Source organism: Scyliorhinus canicula, chromosome 10 (genome assembly GCF_902713615.1).
Source record: "Scyliorhinus canicula chromosome 10, sScyCan1.1, whole genome shotgun sequence".
NCBI classification, from domain to species: domain Eukaryota; kingdom Metazoa; phylum Chordata; class Chondrichthyes; order Carcharhiniformes; family Scyliorhinidae; genus Scyliorhinus; species Scyliorhinus canicula.
Window position 1 is genome coordinate 99,226,859 of NC_052155.1, and position 26,135 is coordinate 99,252,993.

The following is a 26,135-nucleotide window of genomic DNA, read 5'->3' on the forward strand; positions in this document are numbered from 1 at the left end:
TGCACCTCAGATGTTGCAGCATCTCCTAGTAATACACTGAAGTGTCAGCCCAGATTATGTGCTCAAACAAATCACCCTCGAGTACAACTTGAAGCCACGACCTTCTGATTCCCACGGCAAAAGTGCCACCATTGAGTCATAGCTAACAGCTGAGCACTAAAAATCTAACTACAAGATCTGCATTATAATTAAACTGAAAGCAAATTACTGCGGATGCTGGAATCTGAAACCAAAGAGAAAATGCTGGAAAATCTCAGCAGGTCTGGCAGCATCTGTAGGGAGAGAAAAGAGCTAATGTTGAGTCCAGATGACCCATTGTTAAAGCTTTGACAAAGGGTCATCTGGACTCGAAACGTTAGATCTTTTCTCTCCCTACAGATGTTGCCAGACTTGCTGAGATTTACCAGCATTTTCTCTTTGGTGCATTACAATGATATACTCTGGTCCAATTATTCCCTTTCCTCTAATCAGACATAACCTGAAGATGGCACTTGGACTGGACTTCCCGTCTGCAATGACACAAAAGATCAAGTGTCATTTATGAACAGCAGCACTAACCTTGACTGTAGAATCCCAAGAAGAGGTATACAAGCAGTCATTGTACCAGCAGATCTTGCTAACAGCATCATCATGACCCATGAGTGTATCTTGCCTTCGTCCATAAGCTACTGAGTAAAAATATCTGGAACAAGGAATCCAGAAAAATATCATAGGCTGCCTAGTGACAGTGCCAACTTATATTTACTTGAATGATAGAATCTTATAGCACAGAAGGAAGCCATTGGACCAGTTGGACCTGTGCCAACCTTTTGAAAGAGCAGTCTAATATTGTTCCACACCCCTCATAACCTTCCCCTTTAGTTCTTTTGCCAATTATTTTAAAACTATGACCTTTTTTTACTAATCACTTACCAGAGGAAACAGTCTCTCCCTACTTGCTCAGTCAAAAGCCTTGAAAATTTGGGATATTTCTACCTGCAAACTTTAATGGTCTACTCCCTATACTCAAGTCTATTTCATTAATACATAATAAGAAAAACAATGACCCTAACGCAAACTCCTGTTGAATGCACTGCAAACGTCTCTCCAGTCAGAAAAAAACACCCTAGGCGCTGTAAATTAAGGGATAGAATACAAAAGCAAGAAAGTTATCACCAGCTTTTAAAAAATATATGTTCAGCCTCAACTGGAGTATTGTACCCAATTCTGGGCAGCACACTATAAAAAGCATGTGAAGGCGTTGGTAATGGTGCAGAAAAAAAAACCTATGAGGTGCTTCATAAGGACCGATTGAAGAAACTAGGGGCTCTCTCCTTGGAGAAGAGCAAGTTGAGAAGAAATTCAATGGAGCTGTTCAAAATCATAAGGGATTTGGCACAGCAGATAGGGAGAAACTTTGCATTGGTAGAAGGGTTGAGAACCAGAGAACACACTAATTTAAAGTGATTGCAAAAAGAATTGGGATGACAGGAGGAAAAAAATATTTTATGCAGCGTGGAGGATCTGAAATGTGTTTCCTGAATGTGGGTGGAGGCAGATACAGATACAGGCAAAAGAGAAAATATTTCAGGATTATAGGGATAGAAGGAACTGAGACAGCCGAGTTGCTCTTGTAGAGAGCTGGCACGGGCACAATTGGTCTAACGCCCTCCTACTGTGTTGCCACCATTCTATAAGATGAGGGGTTTTAGCTAAATAGTGAGGGTGGAGATGCCTTAGAGCAAAGGAGTTTGAAAGGAGATTTTAGAAAGGTGCACAGGTTCAGATAACGAAGACAAAGAAAGCTGTTCCTATTGGTTGATCATACAATGACAATGTAACACAAACCTGAGGTTTTGGGCAAGGTTAGCAAAAGAGATGCGGGGAATAACATATTTACACAGTGAGCGGTAATGACCTGGAACTAACCAACTATGAGGATGGCAGAATCGGAGAAGTTCAATAATGCAATATATAAATTGGATAGGCATTTTCAAAAAATAAACTTGTAGGGCTAAGGGATAGAGCGAAGGATTGGGATGGGCAAGATTGCTCTACACAGAGCTGGCATTCTACCCCATAATGACTCAATGATGAACTACTTTAAATTTAATACACAATGACCACTATTATGCAGGTTCTCTCCAACTGAAGCGGAGTCTATTTGCACCACATTCCTCAGAAATAGGTCCAATGTTGCTTCCTTCATTAGGTTAGAAACTTACTGATCAAGGAAGTTATCTTGTACATACTTGGTAATTCTTCACCATCTTTAACCTTTACACTGTTTCTTCCCCAGTAATTAGTCACGTAGTCACTGTTCTAATATTTTTACATTTTTCTGAAATTTGCCTATAGGTTTTCTATCCATCTCCCTCTCATTATTTGTGGAACTATACTAAACACCTAGCAATATAACAACTCCTCTAAATACTAGCCAAATAGTCTTTGAAGCCTTCTGCATATTGTCTCTCTGTAGAATTGTTATATTATCTTTGATCATTGCGACCATATTCCCTATTCCTCCAAATTGCAAATCATCAACATTTGTTAAACAGACGATTTGATACATACACATTGTTGTCCCACGATGAACACAAAACAGTCGTGTCCTCCAGTAACAAACAAGATGACAGGGCCTAATAAAAGATTGAGAGATAAGTTTGGCAGACTATTCACAGACCAATGAATTAAATAGGAGGTTAAACACAAAGCTGTAACTATGGTAGACACTTGGTGGAAAACCTGGAGTAAAAGCAGAAATTAAGGCTTATGGTCATTATCTGGGGTTTCCACCAATCTCCAGCCTAAGTTATAGACAGATTGAGAAAGTCCTGCAGAAATTACTGATAATGTTGTTTACTTAGTTAACTATTTTAAATTTTGTAACCATTTTGATATAGGCCCTCTTTGTGACATTTCCACCTTAACTTAGCACAAGACAAAAGTGTTAAGAAAGATCTTTCACCCCATAAAAGCACAGGCACAGGTAATTATTGATTTTACACCATGTATCACTGATAAGAATCCAACAGCAAGGCTTTACTAGGAATGAACACAAAGACCAGACTTGAAATAAATGGGAATCCATATAAATCTAGATCAGCAAAAACAGGGAGGCAATTATGGTCTAAAATGTATTTCATGTCCTCCAGTTGTTTCATTGATTTTCCCCACCTCTCGTGAAAGACTAAACTATAGTTTTTAATTGCCCTCTCTTGCCTTATTGCAGAGGCCATTCTTCAGTTGGAAGCTTACGTGATGAACATCAATAGCTATACCAAGATATTACTGCCAAACTCAATCCTACCATCACCCAATGGCCACATGTACAGCTTACCAAAAACATACTAATAGCAAAACCCTCCCTGATTTATGCCTTTCCCAGGAAAACATTTCAATTGTGCTCTCAGCACTGTTCCGTGACCAACTAACTCAGCAAATCACAAAAGCATCAGATTTAGCAAACTCCAGATTATAATGTTAATAAAAACATTTTTAGTGTTGAATCTGTCCCACTGAATCTCTGGAGTAGACCTTGACAAAAACATGTATGCTGTTTGGTTTAAAATCATCTGTTACTTTACCCTGAGGAGCAATGAACTCCAATTGGGGATTCTTTGTTTGGCTATTATTATTTTTCTACAGCACCAGATCTCACCATATTTGAAAAGGACATGCTCCGTTGTAACATTTTTTTTTCCTTGGAAAACATTTTTAGTGTTGAATCTGTGTTTTGAATTAAAAGTATGACAAATTAATAGGCATGGAATTGAAGATTATACAGACATTACAGAATACATACAAAAAATACTATAAAAATAGAATATCAACACAAACTTCTGAACAATATTTTTTAAAAATACTCTTACAGTTTAGTTAGGAATATTATTCGTAAGAATGGGAGGCCATGTAAACCATTGAAGATGTAGAAAGCTAGATACCGCAGGGTCACTGCCATACTCTAAACAAAGACTTGTAAAAATTGGCTTTTACTTCACCAAATCTAAATTTGTAATCTAGTGTCAAGATGAACAGAGAACACGTGGCTAGTTTACCTAGTTACATGCACTAGGAGGTTTAGTAAATTACCTTGAGAAGTTGAAAAGACTGAAGTTCCATTGCTCGCTACAACGATCCCAGTCACTGCCCTAATTGTAAAAAAAGGGCTAAGGTAAAATCCAAAGACAATCAGATACCACAACAATAAAAATTAAACCTTCTGGAGGAGACAGTGAAGATTGACAATGCCATTTATTTTTCATTGCCAAGCATTCATGGATTGGCAGCCCATTTTATACAATGCCAATCTATTCTATTACGTACCTGAAATTACTGGTACCTAAAGTACTTAATAAATTGATTATGGAAAATCAAGTTAGGCGACATTAAAAATTGCTCTCATCAGTTTTTTACTCTGCAAAGAAAAATGTTTAAGTTATCCACATCGATTCTTTACAATCTTTTAAGATGGAGTTTACTTTCAAAATTTTATTGTCTTTACTTTGAACCTCCATTCACCACAATAGTTCTGTAGTTACTAATCTGAACCACAATCTTGAACACAACCTGAACTTCACCTTTGATATCCTAATCCCCATTAAAAAAAATCATTGTTCTCTAACTCGAGCCGTTCTTGTGGCACAGCCTTCATTGCCGCCCCATTACGTTCAAGGTCGACGAAGCCGGAACAGAGATGGAGAACAACTGATTTAACAACTCAATGCCAAATGTGGCTGGAACACAGAAAGCACCATTGGGTCCTGCCCTCGCTCATCTGCCAAACCTGCTCATCATCCTGGATGCAAAGATAATGCCCAGTTTTATTGTAACACCTTTTCTCAAACCATTGTCTTCTTTAGCGTGTGAAGGGCTCAGAGACCTTTTTGGCACTAAGATTAAATGTATCTGATCAGCTGCAGTCGTCAACTCTCTCTCCTCTCCTTACCCACTAGACCAAACCTCCGCTTCACTCTGGTTGCCCCCCTGCCAACCCCTGAGCCCACATTGTTCTTTAGTTTCTCTGCTATCTCTAATGAGCTTATTTTGTCCATAAGACAAGCAACTCCTTTTCCAACCCTGTCCCCATTAAAGTGATGACCATCCAGCTTCTCTTCCTGACTCCCATGTCAGCTAATATTTAAAATGGTTCTCTCTCTTCAGATTGTGGCGGGATTATCTGCGCCCGCGCTGGCTCGGAGAATCGGAGTTGACGCCAAGACGGCCCGTGACCCCGGGATGTGATTCTCCGGCAACTAGAGAATCGCTGCCAGACGTGCGCGTGGTGAATGCGGCGCCGGTCGGGGGCTGTTGAAAGAGGCCCCCGTGGCGATTCTCCAGGGTTGACCGGTTGAGTTCCTGCTGGCGTGGTTCTAACATGGTTCCACTTGGCAGGAGCCCAGACCCGCGGCCGCGGTAGCCGGCCTGGTGGGAGGGAGGCCTCCACGACGGCCAGGCCTGCGATTGTGGGCCACCAATCCCGGGGGAGGGGGGTGGGCTACCTTCTTCCACGCCAGTCCGCTGTGTGGCTCCACCATGCAGCACTCCGGTGCCGTGCTGGCCCCCTGTGGGCCACAGAATCGCTGGGCCAGGAGGCCCGTTGACGCCGGTGTGAAACACTCCGGTGTTTACGCCGACGTCAATCCTTAGCCGCCATATTGCAGAATCCCGGCCAGTGTCTTCCCCTCTTTCAAATCTACTGTCATCACTCAAATAAATCAATCATTGGCCCTTCCATCCTTACAAATTGCCTCATCTCCAAATCCCTTTTCCCTCTGAAGTCCTCAAACATATTGTTGCCTCTGAAATCCATGTCCAACTTTCCAGAAACTCCATGGTTGGATCACCTGTAATAAATTTCTCCCCAGAAACAAGTTTTTATCAAAGTCACATAAATGACTATGTGCAGAATTTTATGCCCCCCCACTTCGGCAATTTTGCAGGTGTGGAGAGGCCTGTACAATTCTGCTGGTATCCTTCCCATCACGACTCCTCTTCCCCCCCCCCCCCCCCCCCCCCCCCCCACCCAACCCGGCAGTGATATTACATAGTTGGGAGTGCAAGTGAGGCTCACCTGCTCTCGCCGCAAAGGATGCCCTTTGAAAGGATGCTTCTTGCCGGAGCTATAATTTTTAGGCCAGCAAGTGTTGGTCAGGGTTGGAGGTGGGGAAGCATGGCAGGTTAGCCTGCTTGGGCCTCTGGCAGTAAGGAAGAGACTCCCTCACAGGCCCTTTCCTGGTCAGAGATCCCCCCCCCTCCCCTGCATATGCAACCCAGCAACCTTTCCACTTGCCACAGCATCTCACTCTCTCCCCACTCCATACCAACTTTCCCCTGCCATGGGGGCCCTGCTCTGGCCCTACCAAGAGTACCCTGGACTTAATTGCATTCTGTTCCGCCAGCACGTTTATTCTGTGGCATACCATATAGTTCCAACAGTGGCCACAGCACTGACCAATCAGGTTGCGAGCACTCTCGGAGACAGGACTTCCACCCCAATGGGGTAGAAGGATGATTTCCAGCCAATTAAATGGATGTTAAATGGCTGCAGGACAGCCCTAAGGTTTGGGGGTGCATTCTTGGGGAAAACCGGCAATCTGAAAATTCTGCCCTATGCGAGTATGACAATGGTAAGCTATTACTCCTCATCTTTCTTGACCTGTCCGGAGTCTTTGACATGGTTGACCAAACCATCCTTCTCCAAAGGTTTTTCTCAGTCATCAAGTTGATTGGAACTGCACTCCATTCCATTCTTATCTATCTAATCAGAGCAAGATAATCACCTGAAATAGTTTCTCTTCCAATCATTCTGTGGTGTCCTCCAAGTGTCTATCCATGGCCCCTCCTATTTAAAATAAAATCTTTCTGCTGCTCCCAGTAAATCTGCTGAAAACACTGCATCAGTATCCAAATGTACATTGAAGACACCCAGATCTACTTCATTACCACTTCTCTTGACCCCTCCACTGTCTCCAAATTGTCAGACTGCCTGTATTTTCAGCACTGGGTATACAGAAATTTCATCCAATTAAACATTAAGATGAAATATCTTTGATCCGACAAAATTTGTTCCTTCGCCATCGACTGCAACCCTCTCCCTAGCAACTGATGAAAAAGCGACTGTTCATTACATTGGTGTGATATTTGACCCAGTGAATAAAACTGCTACATAGTCGAGTCATCACCAAGATTGCATATTTCCACCTCCATAACATTATCTGACTTGGTTACCTTAACTCATCTTCAGCTGAAACCTTCATCCATGCATTTATTAACTATGGGCGCAATTCTCCGCACTCATGACGGTGCGGAGAATAGCGGGGGTCGTAAAATTTTACGGCCACGCTAGTCCGACGCCCTCCCGCTATTCTCCCCCCCCCCCCACACGCCCGACTCCCGATACGAATCGCTGCCGCCGTTTTTTTACGGCCAGCAGCGATTCTCAGCTGGTCGATGGGCCGAGTTCCAAGCCCTTTACGGCTGTTTTTACGAACGGCAAACACACCTGGTCTGGCCGTTCGTAAAAACGGCCGTAAAGTGCCGATTTTTAAAACCATGGCACCGATTGGCACGGCCGTACCACGGCCGTGCCAAGGGTGCCATGGGCCCGCGATCGGTGGGCACCGATCGCGGGCAGCGGGTCCGATACCCGCGCATTCTTTGTCCTTCCGCCGCCCCGCTGTATCACTTCGCGGGGCGGCTGAGGGGCATCCCGGCCCGCGCATGCGCGGGTTTTGCGCAAATGCGCGATGACGTCATCCGTGCATGTGCGGGTTGGAGTCTTCCAATCCGCGCATGAGCGGCTGACATCATATGACGCGTCAGCCGGCGCAAACTCTGGCAAGCGGGCTTAACGAAATTCGTTAAGCCCGCGATGCCGGAGTTTACGGCGGCTGCATGCTAGCCCCGACCGGGGACCAGAATCGGTTCCTGGTCGGGGAGGGGGGGGGGGGGGGGCTGGCGTCAAACCCGCCCGGATTTGACGCCAGCCTTACGATTTCTCCCTGTGTGGGAGAATCGCGCCCTATATACTTGATCTCATCACATTCTCCAGCTTCACAACTTTCCAAGACATCTGCACTTCTCTATTCTTGGCTTCTTGAGTATCCATGATTTTAACCACTCCACCAACGATGGCCATACCTTCAACTGCCAAGGCCTTAATATTTGGAAAACTGCCTAAACCTGTCCATCTCTCTCTTGCCAACTACTCACTAAAATGTACCTCCTTGGCCATCTGCTCTAATATGTGGCTATGAGTCAAATTTTGCTTTCTAACATTATGAAGCACTTTGGCATATTTTATCACGTAAAAATCACAATATAAATATAATTGAGTTCTGGAAAATTAGATGATCATGGCATGGAAGGCAAGAGTTGTTATTCTGAAAATTAATTTGTGGATTTGGGGCATTCAGGAGTTGAAGTAACCACCTTTTAAAAAATATATTTAGAATACCCAATTTGTTTTTTCCAATTATGGGGCAATTTAGTGTGGCCAATCCACATAGCCTGCACACCTTTGGGTTGTGGGGGCGAAACCCACGCAAAACACGGGGAGAATGTGCAAATTCCACACGGACAGTGACCCAGAGCCTGGATCGAACTAGAGATCTCGGCGCCGTGAGGCAGCAGGGCTAACCCACTGCGCCACCATGCTGCCCCTAAGTAATCACTTATGAGGGAGTTAGAAAGGATATTTTAAACTTCTGAATTGACTAGAATTTTCTTTCTTTAGCCTTTCCCAGAAAATTGGAAGGGAGGGAATGTGGTACATATGAATGACATCAGTTAGAAGAAAATATTATGAAAGACTTTCCTTTTTCTCTTCCTGCATACACAAGTATCAGTACAGTACTAGTATTGAACTACATATCAGCACATACATTAATAAGCTTATCCCCATTATCGTATTAGTCACTCAATTGCACAGAATGAACATACACAACTTACTCCTTGTGAATCTTTTGCTGGTGAACTATACTTAGTTTGCTGATATTGCTCCATGCTAATTTTATGCTTTCTTCCGTCAAATCTTCAAATGAGGAATCTTCACAAGTAAGAACTGCAACACAGAAAATGGGTTACTGTCGTTAACTATACAGCATCCAATGAGAAAGTGGTGTATTGTTTTATATCCATACTTCAATCAAAATATAATTGAATTTAACATTTTTTTAAAAACATAACTTGATAAGAGGATTTATCAGCACCTAAAAGCCAAACCCATTACAAAGGATGTTATTCACTTCTAAAAGCTCTTTGATGAAATGCATTTGCGCTCTCTGTCTCCCTTTCCAACTTTAAGAACCCCACTCTTAGTTGAAATGGGTTTATATCATAACACTACTTAAAAATCGGCATTAATTTAATAAGTAACACAAAGGTACATCCATTTTCAGGGTTATTATTTTCCATAACAATCAAATAACCTGTATTATGAAATGAAATGAAAATTGCTTATTGTCATGAGTAGGCTTCAATGAAGTTACTGTGAAAAGCCCCTAGTCGCCACATTCCGGCGCCTGTCCGGGGAGGCTGGTACGGGAATCGAACCGTGCTGCTGGCCTGCTTGGTCTGCTTTAAAAGCCAGCGATTTAGCCGAGTGAGCTAAACAGTATAAGTTTGAAGTACAGAGGGAGACAATTCAACTATTTGTATCAGCTTTTTAATGAACATGCCAAAATTAGTGCTGTAGATCTTTTTTCTCTCCACAACTTGTTCGAAGTGCAATGTGTTTTCAGTAATGAAAAGTCTGCACTGAGCAGAATGGTAAGGTATAATTTGTCTTATACAATACTGTGTTTATATTGCAAAATAACCAAGACATAATTCCGCCATGCAGCTCCTTGTGTTTTAAAATCGCAAATTGTTATTTTACACAGCAGTTGCTCAAACACCAAATCAACATTTTAACATGAGGCACTGCAATGCCTGGAGAAGATAACGTGCAGGACAGAAATGTGCAACCATCTGAATGGTTATATGGAATGGTCCAATGACTTAGATTGTTGTCGATGATGGATTTCAAACAGAGGTGGTGGCTTATAGAGATTAATAAAACCATTAAAAAAAACAAGCATAGGATTGGGATTCATTTCTAGAGGAATAAAATTGAAAATAATTTGTTAAATATGCATAAAACCTTGGTTAAAGCATACTTGAAGCACTGTGCACAGATCTGGTCTCTTTATGTTAAAGAATACACAAGATCAGATTTTGGAATTGTAATGACAGCAAACGTATCAGCCATGATTACAGCTGTGAAACTGCCAGCAACTTCTAGCATTCACATTGTGCAATTAAACATGGAAATCCTGAAGCTGCTGTCAGTCATGGCCTGCTTAACCACAGGATGCACACATGAAGTCCCCACAGATAGGAAGTTTTAGAAGTCAGTGAACTAGGATTCTTATGTTACAAAATCGCTGTTAAACTTCTAAAATAAGTACATCTTATTCACGTTGTGCATCTAGATTTTAAATAGCATACTAAGCATTAACTAATGTTGACCCATCTCTATGGCTCTGGAAACAGAAATTTAAATGTATATAATATCAATGGTTTCCATTATAAAAATTCCATGTTTCTTTTAGAAAACCAGGAGATATATATACATATTTATGATATTTCAGCTTCTAATGATGTCCCACCCTTCATTTCTCTTTTGAATTTACAAAAAGTGAAAGATAATCAGTTGATTTTACTTCTAGGTTTGATGTCTGAGAATTTTTCAAGGTGAGAGGCGAATGTCATTGCTTCGCCACTGACTGCAAAACTCAGGTCATGGAGGACCTTGTAAACATTGGAGAACATGCAAACATGATTTCCAAGCATTATATCAGAATGGGGAGGTTATGTCCAGTAGGAAGCATTACACAGATTGGAGTTGGCTTCGTCAGAAAAGTGAAGGTTGAGGGGGGAATGCAATGGATGTCTTTAGGATTCTGAAATATGTTATAAGGTATATGCAGAGAGGATGTTTCCACTTATGAAGACAACCGAAACTAGGGGCTATAAATATGTTCCATTCCCAATAAATCCAATTGGGAATTTAGGAAAAACTTATTTACCCAAAGACTGCTAGGAATGTGGAACATGCTATCATAGGGAGTAGCTAAAGCAAATGGCATCGATAAATTTAAGGGGAAGCTATACAAACACCAGTTGGTTTATTTTACTGCTTTGCCATCAAACAAGACTGAAAATGGGTGGCAAAGCATTGAACTAAATGTGGAATTTAAAAAAATGAAATGATCCCATCATAGAACACCAGACCTCTGGATCACTGATTTGTTCATTATTAGTACAGAGTCACTATAATTGCAGTTCATCTATATGCAACTTTACTTGGAGGCAACTCTGTGATGGAAGTACTTCGGCTACATCCTCTGGAAAGGCTCTGAAACTTTGGCATTATCCTTTGAGGATGTGGGCTGGTGAACAACTGTTTTGGAGTCTGTCCAAATTCCAGGATCTGGATTAGTATTGCTATCTTCTGATTTGGATCCTCAATGCTGTGGACAAGTGTTGTAATAAAATGTATTTTATTACAAACATGTATCAAAACAGGTTACAACAAATAAACACCCTGGGAAACATACTTCCCAGCAATCAACTATACTGTCTGTATAGATTTTTTCCCCTTCTTCATCTGCCACCCCTCCCCCACCCACACCCCCACCCACCCCACGCGACGAACAGCTCCTCAAACATGGTCACAAACATCCCCCACCTTTTCTCAACCCTCCCCCTGCTGAGTCCCTTAACTCATACTCTATCTCTTCCAACCGCAGGAAATCGTTCAGGTCACGCAACCAAGCCACTACCCCTGGTGGCGATGCGAGTGCCACTCGAATAAAACTTGCCGCCGTGCAATCTGAGGGGTGAAGGCCACGACATTGGCCTTCCTCCGGCTTCTCTGAAACCCCAAACATCGCCACCAAAGGGTCCTGGTTCACCTCCTCCCCCACTATCCTGGCTAGGACCGTGAACACTCCCACCCAGAATCTTCCCAATTTTTCGCAACCCCAAAACATGTGTCATGCAAATTAAGTTCCAAAGAAGCAAGCAAAATTGAGAATATTCGTTACCTGTCCCAATCAACTCCTCCTTCGTAAGTCAAAGGATGAAACACTGTAACAAAAATTCAAATAGGAACTTTTAAGGAATATGCAAGTCAAGCACAGCATCTATTTTATGCTTAGATTCTCTTCTGGTTTGAGCCTTAAGCATTCCAAGGCACAGTTTTGCTGTGTATAATAAAAAAAACATGTAGTGCAAAACGTGAAGCTAACTTACTTTCACTTGTTTTATCTCCCCCTGTAGTTGACACTGTACCCTGGGGACTTCTGCCAGACTTCAGTTTCCCGAAAACCCTCTGCTTTTACAGCTGACTTAATTGTAAGGCTCAATACTGTCAGAACCCCATGGGCGCAATTCTCCCCCCCCACCCACGACAGGTGGGAGAATCGCGGGGGCGCCAGGCGAGTCCCGCCACGCCGCCTCGGCACCAGCACGCGATTCTCCCACCCCCCCCCAAAAAAACGGTGTGGCGAGATTTACGGCTGGCCACTCGGAGAATCGCCGCGCGCCGTTTGTAACAGCCGAGCGGCCTGCCCAATACGACGTGTTCCCGCCGCCGCCGACCACCCCTGGTCGCTGCCGGCGTGAACAGCATGGGAACGCTGGGGGGGCTGCCTGTGGGGGGCTCAAAAGGGGTCTGGCCCGCGATCGGTGCCCACCGATCGGCGGGCCGGCCTCTCTTAAGGAGGTACTCCTTTCCTCCGCCGCCCCGCAAGATCACTCCGACATTTCTTGCAGGGCACCCGCGGGGAGGACGGCAACCGCCTAATTTACGCGCCGCCAAGGACCGGCGCGTGTAAATGACATGGCGCCGCTCCTAGCCCCCGGGGGTGGGAGAATAGGGGGCGAGGAGCGGCCTCCGACGCCGGAGTGAAACACTCCGGTTTTCACTCAGGCGTCGCCCCATATCTCTCAATCCAACTCCCTCTTTTTTGCTCCTACTCAAGAAAACAGACTTAAGCTTCATCCCTCCAGTCCCATAACGGGCAATGGATAGCAAGTAAACAGAGTGAGAATAATTTGTGTTATTTTAGGGTCGGTAAACTGTAACAAGTAGCCATGATGTGGAGATGCCTTTTTTTCGGGATCTTGCCTACTTTCTTGCATCTTTGTAGAAACTTAATGTCGGTGTCTATATGCGTGACCTTCCTGGAGGTCCTTTCCACTTTGAGCCGGCAGTTTGTGGTATCGATGGTAGCCATGATGTGGAGATGCCAAATCGCCGAGCAGAAACATATAGCCAAGTTCTGCACACATGAGTGCGACCTCAACCGGGACCTGGGATTCATGTCGCATTACATTCATCCCCCACCATCTGGCCTGGGCTTGCGAAATCCTACCAACTGTCCTGGCTCGAGACAATTTACACCTCTTTAACCTGGGGTTACCCCTATCTCTGGATATGTTAAGACTTAATTACCTGCAAATGCTCACATTCTAAGCATTGTCTGGCATCTTTGAATTTGTCTATATATATGTTTCTGGAATATACCTCTTCATTCACCCGAGGAAGGAGCAGTGCTCCAAAAGCTAGTGTTTGAAACAAATCTGTTGGACTTTAACCTGGTTTTGTAAGACTTCTTACTGTAACAAGTAGAACCAGGAATGAGACACTCCAGTTATGAGCAGAGATTGGAAAAGGTATGACTGTTCTCCTTGGAACAGAGAAGATTATAGAATGCCTACACGCAGGAGGCCACTCGACCTATCGAGTCTGCACTGACCCTCGGAAAGAGCACCCTATCTCCCTGCAACCCCCTAACCCCACTGAACCCACACATGCCTGGACATTAAGAGACATTATGGACATTAAGAGGTGGCCTAAAACATGAGATTTTTCAAAATGATGAGGGGTTTGACAAAATAAATGGAGAAAAGCTACTCCCTCTGATATCAATGGAAATCAATGGAAAAGAATCTCAAAAGGAAACGAGGAGAAATTTTCTCCCTCATTAGGTACTCCACCAAGGTCACAGAAGCTGATTCTGTCAGTCGTTTTAAATGGGATTTGGAAGAATACTTGAAGATGAGGAACTTACAGGAATCTGAAGAAAAAGTGGGGATGTGGGACTAAGCATGGTGGCTCCGAGTTCCAGCACGAGAACAATGGGCTTAAGGGCCTCTTTCCATGCTGTACGTTTCTATAATGCCAAAACTTTTGCCAAATATAAATGAGGCACTTAAAAAACTTTGTTAATCTAGTATTTTGAACATAAAGGACCTGATTTTAACTGTGGTTAAAATGAATGCGTTGCCGCGGTTTCTGTTTATTTTTCAATGCCTACCGATTTTCCTGCCAAAGTCTTTTTACAGGGAGATTGAGGGAAGGATTACCTCGTTTATATGGGGAGGGAAGGTGGCCAGAGTGAGGAAGGTGCTGCTACAGAGGGGAAGGCAGGCAGGGGGTTTGGGTCTCCCGAACCTGATGTACTACTACTGGGCGGCGAATGTGGAGCAGGGTCAGAGGGGTTGAGTCCCAGTGGGTCAGAATGGAGGAGAGTGTGTGTAGGGGGTCGGGGCTGAAAGCACTAGCAACGGCCCCGCTCCCGATAGCTCCGGGGAAATACTCAGGGAGTCCACTAGTAATAGCTTCATTGAAAATCTGGAGGCAGTTTCGCCAACACTTCGGGTTGGGGGCAGGGTCGAGGGAAATGCCGATTCGGGAGAACCACAGATTTGAGCCAGGGAGGTGGGACGGAAGCTTTCGGAAATGGGAAGAGAAGGGGATTAAGATCCCTAAAAGATTTGTTTCTTCGGGGTCGATTTGCAGGATTGAGGGAGCTGGAAGCGAAGTATGGGCTGGAACAAGGAGAAGTGTTTAGATATATGCAGGTTCGGGAGTTTGCCAGGAAGGAGATACAGAGCTTCCCGGAGGAACCGGCCTCCACGTTGTAGGAGGAGATGCTGGCGGCAAGGGGACTGGAGAAGGGGACAGTGTCAGCAGTATACGGAGCTATGTTGGAAAAGATAAGGCACCACTGGAGGGAGAGGTTATAGAGGAGGGGGTCTGGTGTGAGGTGCTCCGGAGAGTGAATGGCTCCACCTCGTGTGCGAGGCCTTGTGGCTGATACAGCTGAAGGTGGTGTACAGGGCACACCTCACGAGGGCAAGGATGAGCCGATTCTTTGAAGGGGTAGAAGATGTGTATGAGCGTTGTGGGGTGGGGGGGGGGGGGCTGCTAATCACGTTCATAAGTTTTGGTCCTGTCCAAAGCTTGGGGAGTACTGCAAGGAGGTGTTTAGGGTAATTTCCAAGGTGGTGCATGTGAAACTGGACCCGGGTCCCCGGGAGGCCATATTCGGGGTGTCGGACCAGCCAGGGTTGGAAACGGGTGCGGTGGCAGATATCATAGCCTTCGCCTCGTTAATTGCCCGAAGGTAGATCCTGTTGGGACGGAGAGCGGCCTCTCCACCCTGTGCCCTGGTGTGGCGAGAGGACACCTGTTGGAATACTTGACCCTTGAGATGGTTAAGTTCGAACTGAGGGAAAGCTCGGAGGGGTTCTACAAGTCATGGGCACCATTTATTATGCACTTTTAAGAACTGGATAACATCGAACATTAGTTGGGGGGGGATGGGGGCTATGTATGTTAAAGATGGCTATGGGTAATCCCCGATTCCTTTTTTGTCATTTGTTTATGTTACCATGCAGGCTGATGTCTGGGCATGGTGGGAGAATGGGATCGTTGTTATTGTTATGGGCTTTGAGATATTTGTTGTTGGTTATTGTTTGTTGTTGGTGGGTGTAAATTTGGGAGAAAAATTGTGAAAAGGAGAATAAAAATATTTTTTTAAAAACTGTGTGTAAGTGAATGGATTTTGAGCGAGTTCAAATCTGTGCAGAGTGGCCAACCTTCCAGGAGTGTCCTGCAGACTCCCAGCAGTTAACGTGAGCAAGGCAAGAGAAAAATCATAGGGGTGGATGGGCATGGTAAGTCACAAGATGAAATGCTTAAGAACAAATCCCTCAAGTGTCAGCAACCCAAATTAAGCAGGTATTACAACAATCAGAATCACTTATTTTCAGGGAGTGTACTTTCATAATTTTCATGGTCAAAATAAGTCAGAGAAAATGTTTTTTTCTCAAATTCACCATAACAACGACCAAAGTCAAACCTGATGGGGGGGACGAGGAGAAGAACAAGAATGAATTGAGCAGAACACATTTCAATTGGCTATCATCTGGTTGCTAGATTATTATTTATTAATGTAGCTATTTATTCTTGGTGCATGCAGAAATGAACAATGGCTGATGACATGATATCTGACATCACTGTAACACAAGCCTTCACTGAATTTCGTGTCAGATGCGAGCAAATAGCAACCTCTTTGAATCCATCTTTTTAAAGTGACACTAACTTTAAAATAGATAAAATTTTGATCTTCATTGAAGTTTACCTTGAATCTTTTTGAGCATTCTCCGTTTATTTAAGCTCATATAATAAACCCCTCTGGATGCACAAGCATGAACAGATTAGCACAAGAAATTACGGAGGACTGGAGAATAGCCAATGTTGTCTCTTTGTTTAAGAAGGGTAGCAAGGATAATCCAGGGAACTACAGGCCGGTGAGCCTTACGTCAGTGGTAGGGAAATTACTGGAGAGAATTCTTCTAAGAGAGGATCTACTGATCTACTCCCATTTGGAAGCAAATGGACGTATTAGTGAGAGGCAGCATGGTTTTGTGAAGGGGAGGTCGTGTCTCATTAACGTGAGAGTTTTTCGAAGAGGTCACAAAGATGATTGATGCAGGTAGGGCAGTGGATGTTGTTTATATGGACTTCAGTAAGGCTTTTGACAAGGTCCCTCATGGTAGACTGGTACAAAAGGTGAAGTCACACGGGTTCAGGGGTGAGCTGGCAAGGTGGATACAGGACTGGCTAGGTCATAGAAGGCAGAGAATAGCAATTGATGGGTGCGTTTCTAATTGGAGGGTGACTAGTGGTGTTCCGCAGGGATCAGTGCTGGGACCTTTGCTATTCGTAGTATACATAAATAATTTGGAGGAAAATGTAACTGGTCTGATTAGTAAGTTTGCAGACGACACAAAGGTAGGTGGAATTGCAGATAATGGTGAGGACTGTCAGAGTATACAGCAGGATTTAGATCATTTGGAGACCTGGGCGGAGAGATGGCAGATGGAGTTTAATCCAGACAAATGTGAGATAATGCATTTTGGAAGGTCTAATGCAGGTAGGGAATATACAGTGAATAGTAGAACCCTCAAGTGTATTGAAAGTCAGAGAGATCTAGGTGCACAGGTCCACAGGTCACTGAAAGGGGCAACACAGGTGGAGAAGGTAGTCAAGAAGGCATACGGCATGCTTGCCTTCATTGGCCGGGGCATTGAGTATAAGAATTGGCAAGTCATGTTGCAGTTGTATAGAACCTTAGTTAGGCCACACTTGGAGTGTACAGTTCAATTCTGGTCGCCACACTACCAGTGGAGGCTTTAGAGAGGGTGCAGAAGAGATTTACCAGGATGTTGCCTGGTATGGAGGGTATTAGCTATGAGGAGCGGTTAAATAAACTCGGTTTGTTCTCACTGGAACGACGGAGGTTGAGGGGCGATCTGATAGAGGTCTACAAAATTATGAGGGGCATAGACAGAGTGGATAGACAGAGGGATTTCCCCAGGGTAGAGGGGTCAATTACTAGGGCGCATAGGTTTAAGGTGCAAGGGGCAAGGTTTAGAGATGTACAAGGCAAGTTGTTTTACAAAGAGGATAGCGGGTGCCTGGAACTCGTTGCCGGAGGAGGTGGTGGAAGCAGGGACGATAGTGACATTTAAGGGGCATCTTGACAAATACATGAATAGGATGGGAATAGAGGGATACGGACCCAGGAAGTGTAGATGATTTTAGTTTAGACGGGCAGCATGGTTGGCACAGGCTTGGAGGGCCGAAGGGCCTGTTCCTGTGCTATACTTTTCTTTGTTCTTTGTATAGGGCTCATGCCCATGGGTGGCAACCAGAAACAGGAATGCCCAGCAGTACTCATCACAATGTAGAAAAACTGCATCCACCCACTAGATCAGTTTAATTTAAGGGTAGTATGTATATATTTTTCATTTTCTACGGGATGTGAGCTTTGCCGGTAAGGCCAGCATTTGTTGCCCATCCCTAATTGCCCTCGAGAAGTGGTGGTGAGCTACCTTCTTTAACCACTGCAGTCTACATGGTGTAGGTATACCCACCGTGCTATTATGGGGGGAGTTCCAAGATTTTGACTCAATGACAGTGAAGGAACGGCGACATATTTCCAAGTCAGGATGTTGAGTAATTTGGAGGGGAACTTCCAGGTGGTGGTGTTCCTATGCATCTGCTGCCCTTGCCCTTCTAGATGGTAGCTGTTGTGGGTTTGGATCATGCTGCCGAAAGAGCCTTTATGAGTTCCTACTGTGCATCTTGTAGATCAGTGTTGTTCAAACTCTTCCCCCCCCCCCCGACCTACTTTTGCTGACCTTTGGGACGCATACCGGCGAAACCTCGGGACCACGTCATGTTTGCTGACCCAGTCTATTCTCATTCAAGGCAGTGTTTGAGACACTAAAATATTGTGTCTCAGGCAAGATTGCCCCAGGCAAGAAAGGGAAAATAAACAATCTAGTTTTCCTGTGCTTGTTCACTATCCAGTAGCCTCTAGTACATTGAATTTACGTTAAAATTGGCGAGGGCAAGATCATATATGCCTGTGATATCCTTCCATCTATAAAAGTTCACTGTCCAAGGTCACACATGAAGGATATTTACTCATGAGAGATACTGGAGAGCTGCCAACAATTGTGAACCTGCATTCATTGTGGAACACTGCCTCAAGGAAACAAAGAAATGAAGGAAGACGACTGAGGTGAGGAGAACAAAGAACAAACATCATGTGAGCGAACCATTTGTGGTTCTTGTAACTAAAACGGCCATAAACCTGAAGATAGTGATATTAAAATCTTGATTTATAATTGGCTTAAGTGCAGTTCAATTATTTGATGCAAGTTTACTTCAAAGTACACGATTAGAAACAAGTTCACCAATATTGATGAATGCTGACAACACTAAAACTGACCCACAGACAACTGACAATCTAACTGTTCTGGTTGTCTTTAATCAGACAAAATAGACATTGAAAAGGGCAGCACGGTGGTGCAGCGGTTAGCAATGCTGTCTCACGGAATCGAGGTTCCAGGTGCGATCTCGGCTCTGGGTCAGTGTCCGTGTGGAGTTTGCACATTCTTCCCGTTCTTGTGGGGGTTTAGCCCCCACAACCCAAAGAAATGCAGGTTAGGTGGATTGGCCACGCTAAATTGTGCCTGAATTGGAAAAATATAATTGGGTACAAATGATGCTGAACATGGTGCAATCATCAGCAAGTATCTCCAATGGGATTAATCATTGATAAAGCAGCTGAAGATAATTGGGCTCAGGACACTACCCCGAGGAACTTCTGCAGTGATGTCCTGGGACTGAGATGACTGGCCTCCAACGACCACAACCATCTTCCTTTGTGCCTATGTGACTCCAGCCAGTGGATAATTTTCCCCCCCGATTCCCATTGACTCCAGTTTCGCTTGGGCCCCTTGATGTCATAGTCAGTCAAATGCTGCTTTGATGTCAAGTGCAGTCACCTCTCCTCTGGCGTTCAGCTCTTTTGTCCATGTTTGAACAAAGGCTCTAATAAGGTCAGGAACTGAGTGAACCAGGCGGAGCCCAAACTATTGCACTGTGACTTACTTCATTATTAATTCTGGGGAATGAAAGCAGAAAATTCTGTAAATACTCAGCATGTCTGGCAGCATCTCTGCAGTATTTTTCTTTTGTAAACATCCTACGGGTACATTTCTTTGTTCATTTTGCTACAGATTTGAGTTTTAATGCTTCGGAAGTGGACGCGATCCCAAGAATACTCAATTTGGTTGCGACAGATGGGGAGAGTCATCATATTCTAATTCATAAATGTCTATGATATCATTAATAGCAATTTTTTTTAAATTTCCAATTAAGGGGCAATTTAGCCTGTCCAATCCATCTACCCTGCGCATCTTTGGGTTGTGGGGGTGAGGTCCATACAGACTTGGGGAGAATGTGCAAACTCCACACGGACAGTGACCCAGTGCAGGTCTCGGCACCATGACTAACCACTGTGTCACCCTGCCGCCCTTTTAATTGTTATTTTTAAGAGATGGCTGACTGTTTTAAATTTTGCTTGCTGCAGCAGGCAATTAAGCTGGAATATACCTGCAGATACTGATCGTATGCATGACCTTTCACATTTACTTGGTAGGCAAGGCATTAATCATATTCAAATAAAATTGTATTGCAAACAAATAGAAAAAGAGACTGTTTTGTCCCAGTCACAATCAATTTAAATTAAAGGACTTGGTAAGATATGCAAATAGATTTGCATTTAGCATGTGATCAAGAAACAATTGCTTTGGTTAAGCTTTTTATAGAAGATAGTTTGTGATTTCTAGTATTTGAAGTTGAACGTCACAGCACACAAGATTTATTTAGCTCAGAAGGAGTGCTCGAACTTTGGAACGAAAAGCAAACAAATTGCAGACAATGGAAATCTGAAACAAAAATAAAAAATGCTACAAACAGGTCATCCACCTATGATCCCAGTTGAGGCTTATTATAGAAACAAAAATCACTCCAACTTCAGTCATTGAGTTCCAAATGATGCCTGCATGTGAACTTAACTCAGAAAATGGGCTATAGAGGTGTCATCTCCTTCTCAGAAATAAATGAGGAAATGGGTCTTTCATTAAACACTTGGAAAACTAAGGTCCTACAACAATACACCACCTTCCACTGATTAAGACCAAAGGCGAGTTCCTGGAAAATGTGGATAATTTTCCACATCTAGGAATCCTCCTCTTGATGAAGGCAGATATAACGGACAAAGTTCATCATCGCCTATACTGTGTCAGCTCAGCCTTATAACTGAATAAAATAGTTGGAGGACCAAGATCACAAACCTGTGGTTATGATCAGGGTTTAGTGGGCAGCACCGATCCCAGTGAAGGTTCCCCAAAGCACTGGAAAGGTACCAGCTGTGGTGCCTTTACAACATCCTCCAAATCCAGTGGCAACAAAGATGGTCTAACAACAGGTTCCTCTCCCAAACTAATATGCCCAGCATTGAAGGGCTGATCATTCAAATATAATATCGAGGCACTGGAGAATGTGCAAAAAGATCTGCAAGGATGTCAGCAGAACTGTGGGTTAATTCCCACCAGGAAAGAATGAACGGTAAGCTGAGGAGTGACCTAACAGAAGTCTTTAAAATGCGTATACGTGTATACGATATATTTCTGGGCCAATCTACACAGGCTGAAGGCTATGCAATGATTAGAACAATAAGTTTACATTAGTGATACTCGAACTCAGCAATCCCGAGAGGGTTAGCAATGCATGGTGTCTTCAGTTATTTTTGCTCTCACAGAGCTGTAAACAAGTGAATAAAAGAAAAATACTGTGGATTCTAGAATTCTTAAATAAAAACAGAAAACTTTGGAAAACTCAGCAGATGTGGCAGTATCTGTGAAGTGAGAAACAAGAGTTAATGTTTCAAGTCTGTATGACTCTTCTTCAGAGTTATAGAGGGAAAAATGTAATGGATTATATATCATATAAGAAGGGGTGTAGCAGTTGGAGCAGAACAGAAGATCAGAATTAGCTAGGAGATTGCAACGGAGATGCGAGGAAGCATTAAGGGTACTGTGAAGTAAAATCAGCTCGATTAATTTTCTTTTTTTAATATAAATTTAGAATACCCAATTCATTTTTCCAATTAAGGGGAAATTCAGCATGGCCAATTCACCTATACTGCACATCTTTGGGTTGTGGGGGGCAAAACCCATGCAAACACGGCGAGAATGTGCAAACTCCACACGGACAGTGACCCAGAGCCGGGATCGAACCTGGGACCTTGGCACTGTGAGGCAGCAGGGCTAACCCACTGCGTCACCGTGCTGCCCTCTCGATTAGTTTTCTAACCTGACCATCGTTTTAGCAATGCTCGCATGGTCTGTTAGCATATTTATTCCTCCACTTGTGATGAATGTAGAAATTTCAGATATATTGTGTATATATATATTTGGTGCAGCAAGAGTTAAAACCTGGGTTAATGTGTGTATGACTGCTGCAGTAGTGCTTTTTAAAAATCCTGGTCTGCAAGATAGCTAGGCGTTTTGGGAGCCAGAGGTGCAATTGAAGCATTGTAAAAGTTTGGGCTTATGGATTTTGGTTTATATTAATAGGGTCCCCTGCAGAGTAGTTAATTAGAGACAGTGGTGTTAAGGGTTTTCAGAAAGTTTTATTTTCCGGTTGGAAGGCAAGATGGGAAGTTTCTGAAGAAATACAGCCAGAAATTCTGGATTGATCTGACAGGGTTCAGGTCTATCTCTTCAAATAGTCTAAAAATACATTTCTTTATAACAAGTATTCCTGAATGCTAACTGTATTTAAAAGTGGATTGAGATCGGAGATGATTCTGTTGTTTAAATGGGAATAAAGATAGCAGTTAAGGATTTGTTGATTAGCATTGTTTAAGGGGTAATTGTAAGTTATTTTATTGTGTGATTTTAAAGATACTTTAATACTCTTGTGTGATGTTAAAGGTATTTTAATATTATGTTAGTAATAAAGTTTGTTTTAATATACCATATCCCTATTTTACATGAAATCACTCCTGGGACGAGGTATTCTTTCCTCACCGCATTATAAAATTAAATAAAATGTTGGGGTTTCTGTCCAGTATCCTAACCTTGTTTGGGTCTTGTCTGAGATCATAATAAAGGGAGAACTATGGAGGGCTAATTTTAATTCAGAGAGCAAATTAAATTAATAATGTTTTAACTTAGATCCTGGGGAATGTTACGTTACCAGATATAAAGTCACTCTTCAAAATGTAGAAAAAAAGGTTGCACTTTTGGGAGTGTTCTTTGGCATTGCGAAAGACAGAAATATCTGATGGAGCCTAAAAAATGTAACATCTACATCATAATTAGTATGGGAATACTTGATGCAAAAATAGGTCTTCATTTGTTTATTTCAAAATGTTTATTTTCCCAATTCATTTTGAGACATGTGTGTCGCTGGCTAGACCAATGTCTGTATTGCCCAACCCTAATTACCCTTTAGAAGGTTATGGTAAGCTGCCTTCTTGAACTGCTGCAGTACACCTATAATGTTGTTAGGGAGGAAGTGCCAGAATTTTGACCCAGTGTCAGTGAAGGAACGGTGGTATGGTTCCAAGTCAAGATGGTGAGTGGCTTGGAGGGGGAGCCTCCAGATGGTGGTGTTCCCAATTATCTGTTGCTCTTTTACTTCGAGATGGAAGTGGCTGTGCGTTTGGAAGGTGCTGCCTGAGGAACCTTGGTGAGTTCCTACAGTGCATCTTGTAGATGGTACACATGGCTCAAACTGTTTGCGATGGGAGTGAATGTTTATGGAGGATGTAGCAATCAAGCGGGCTGCTTTGTCCTGGATGGTGTGAAGTTTCTCGAGTGTTGTTGGAGCTGCACTGATGCAGACAAGTGGACAATATTCCATTACACTTTTGATTTGTGCCTTGTTGATGGTGTACAGGTTTTGGGGACTCAGAGCTGAGTTTTTTTTTCAAAAAATGAACTCCAAAACGTTAAGAGGGCAAACAACACAGTCCCAAAAATAGCAAAAATGACATTTCATGAAAAAAAGCCTGGTCCCGATTCGCAGTCAGCAGCTACTTAAGAAAGCGCCTCACAACAAATCCTCTAAGCAGACAGGAAATTAAAAGTCCCATGATCGTGCAAACTCAATAGTAGAGACTTAAAATGCTTTCTTCCTATCAGAATTACACACATTATGCACAATGCCTGCCCACCCCCGCGTGCCGCTAAAGCCAAGCCATGTGTGTGAGAAAGTCCGACTTGGACGCCGACCACGGAAGGGCTGTCTAACCCCCGAAGCAGTAGAGTGTGTGGCCCTGCCGTTTCAAAGTGTAAACCACATCCATGGCGATCACCGTCTTCCTCTTGGCGTGCTCGGTGTAGGTGACCACACCCCGGATCACGTTCTCCAGGAAGACTTTCAGGACGCCGCGGGTCTCCTCGTAGATGAGGCCAGAGATGCGCTTGACCCCGCCTCGCCGGGCCAGCTTGCGGATAGCCGGCTTGGTGATCCCCTGGATGTTATCGCGGAGCAACTTTCAGTGGCGCTTGGCTCCTCCTTTCCCCAGCCTCTTGCCATCTTTGCCGCTTACCGACATCCCGCACGATCACAGCCATCACCTCCGCAACTCCGGGAGGACTGAGCTCGACTCAGAGCTGAGTTAATCGCCGCTGGATTCCTAGCCTTTAATCTGCGATAGCTACAGTATTTGTACAGCTAGTTCAGTTCAGTTTCTGGTCAATGGTACCCCCAGGATGTTGATAGTGGGGAATTCAGCGATGGTAATAACATTGAATGTCGAAGGGTGATGGTTAGATCCTCTTTTATTGGAGATGGTCATTGGCTGGCACTTGTATGGCTCGAATGTTACTTGCCACTTGTCAGCCCATGCCTGGATATTGTCCAGGTCTTGTTGCATTTGGACATGGACATGAGGAATTACAAATGATGCTGAATGTTGTATAGTTATCTGCAAACATCCCCACTTCTGACTTTATGATAGGAGGAAGGTCATTGATGATGGTTGGGACTAGGTCACTACTCTGAGGAACTCCTGCAGTGACCTCCTGGAGCTGAGATGTCTGACCTCCAATTACCACGAGTATCTTCCTTTGTGCCAACGACTCCAGGATTTGCCGAGGCTCCTTGGTGCCATACTCGGTCGAATGCTGCATTGGTGTCAAAGGCAGTCACTCTCACCTCACCTCTGGTGTTCAGCTTTTTTTGCCCATGTTTGAACCAAGGCTGTAATTGAGGTCAGGTGCTGAGTGACCCTGGCGAAACCCAAACTGAGCATCCGTGAGCAGGTTATTGTTGCGTATGTGCCACTTGATAGTACTGTTGATGACCCTTTCCATTACTTTACTGATGATAAGAGAGTAGACTGATGGGGCTGTGAATGGTCAGGTTGGATTTGTCCTGTTTTTTATGTTGTTAGGAATTAGGGAAATTATCATGGTTAACAGTGAACTTGAGAAGTAACAGACAAGTACAAGACTAACAGGCGTCTAGAGCAATAATGAGATGCGATTTGCCCAGTAACGAGATCAGCAGGCATCCAAAGGCTTGAGGTGCGAATGGCCACATCAGAAACCTTTTTTACCCGAGATCAATGGGACTATATGAATGATAACTTCTGAAGGTAAGAAATTTGAGAGATAAAGACAGCCACATCCAAAGGGTAGAATATCAAAAGAGGCTGAACATTATAACTGCTCGCACCCTCGTTGGGGAAACACTAGTTCTCCATCCAATAGTCAGACAGGCCAGTTCCATCTGTGATCCAAGCCACGGGTATAGAGCCATGGCAGATTGCAGATATTCTCCTCTGAAAGGCGCAGATTTAATGTCTTTGCTTCACCAGGAAAAGACGTTTTCCCAGACCTGGTCATCTTAACAGTATTGTGTGGTAACTATTTGCTGGATTTGACCTAATATTCAGTTAGTAAAATTGGATGTTGCTTCAGAAAAGGGGTGTCTCGGTGAGTTCAGGGTCCATGAATATGGTTTGGGAACAAGAGTTAACCTCAAATAAAATTAGATGTTTAGTTTTCAATATACATTGCGGGGGAACTACAGTTAAATTGTTTGTAAATCTTCAGGCTACCCCTCGCTTTTTCAAACCATGAAAGCCAAAGTGGAGGAGTTGGAGTGGCTGCAAAGACTAGGAAACATTGAACCCATTCAGTTTTCACATTGGGCTGTTCCACTTGTTCCTGTTCTTGTAAGTGATGGTACTGTGCGTATATGTGAGGATCACAAACTTATTATTCATCACGTTTCCAAGCTAGACGCCTACCCATTGCCAAGGGTTGAAGGTCTGTTTTCAAACAAAGCAGGAGACAAGATGTTTTCAAAACTGTACATGAGCCAGGCTTATCAACAACTCTTGCTAGAGGAAGGGTTGAAGCAGTACGGGACCATC

The 26,135-nt window shown here is 43.7% G+C and overlaps 1 protein-coding gene across 2 annotated transcripts in view; it reads right to left on the reverse strand.

Moving 5' to 3' along the window:
- nsmaf (neutral sphingomyelinase (N-SMase) activation associated factor) overlaps nucleotides 1–26,135 on the reverse strand; it is a 95,122-nt gene that overhangs the window by 17,468 nt on the left and 51,519 nt on the right. For both annotated transcript variants that reach the window (XR_005462074.1, XM_038809419.1), the window contains exons 20-26: nucleotides 12,072–12,114; nucleotides 11,329–11,495; nucleotides 8,932–9,043; nucleotides 4,072–4,130; nucleotides 3,641–3,708; nucleotides 2,554–2,618; nucleotides 559–682 (exon numbers count right to left, since the gene is read on the reverse strand). Coding sequence is in view for 1 of the 2 variants with exons in the window: in XM_038809419.1 (XP_038665347.1) it covers nucleotides 559–682; nucleotides 2,554–2,618; nucleotides 3,641–3,708; nucleotides 4,072–4,130; nucleotides 8,932–9,043; nucleotides 11,329–11,495; nucleotides 12,072–12,114 (638 nt within the window). In the remaining variant the exon portion in view is untranslated. The remainder of the gene's footprint in view (nucleotides 1–558; nucleotides 683–2,553; nucleotides 2,619–3,640; nucleotides 3,709–4,071; nucleotides 4,131–8,931; nucleotides 9,044–11,328; nucleotides 11,496–12,071; nucleotides 12,115–26,135) is intronic.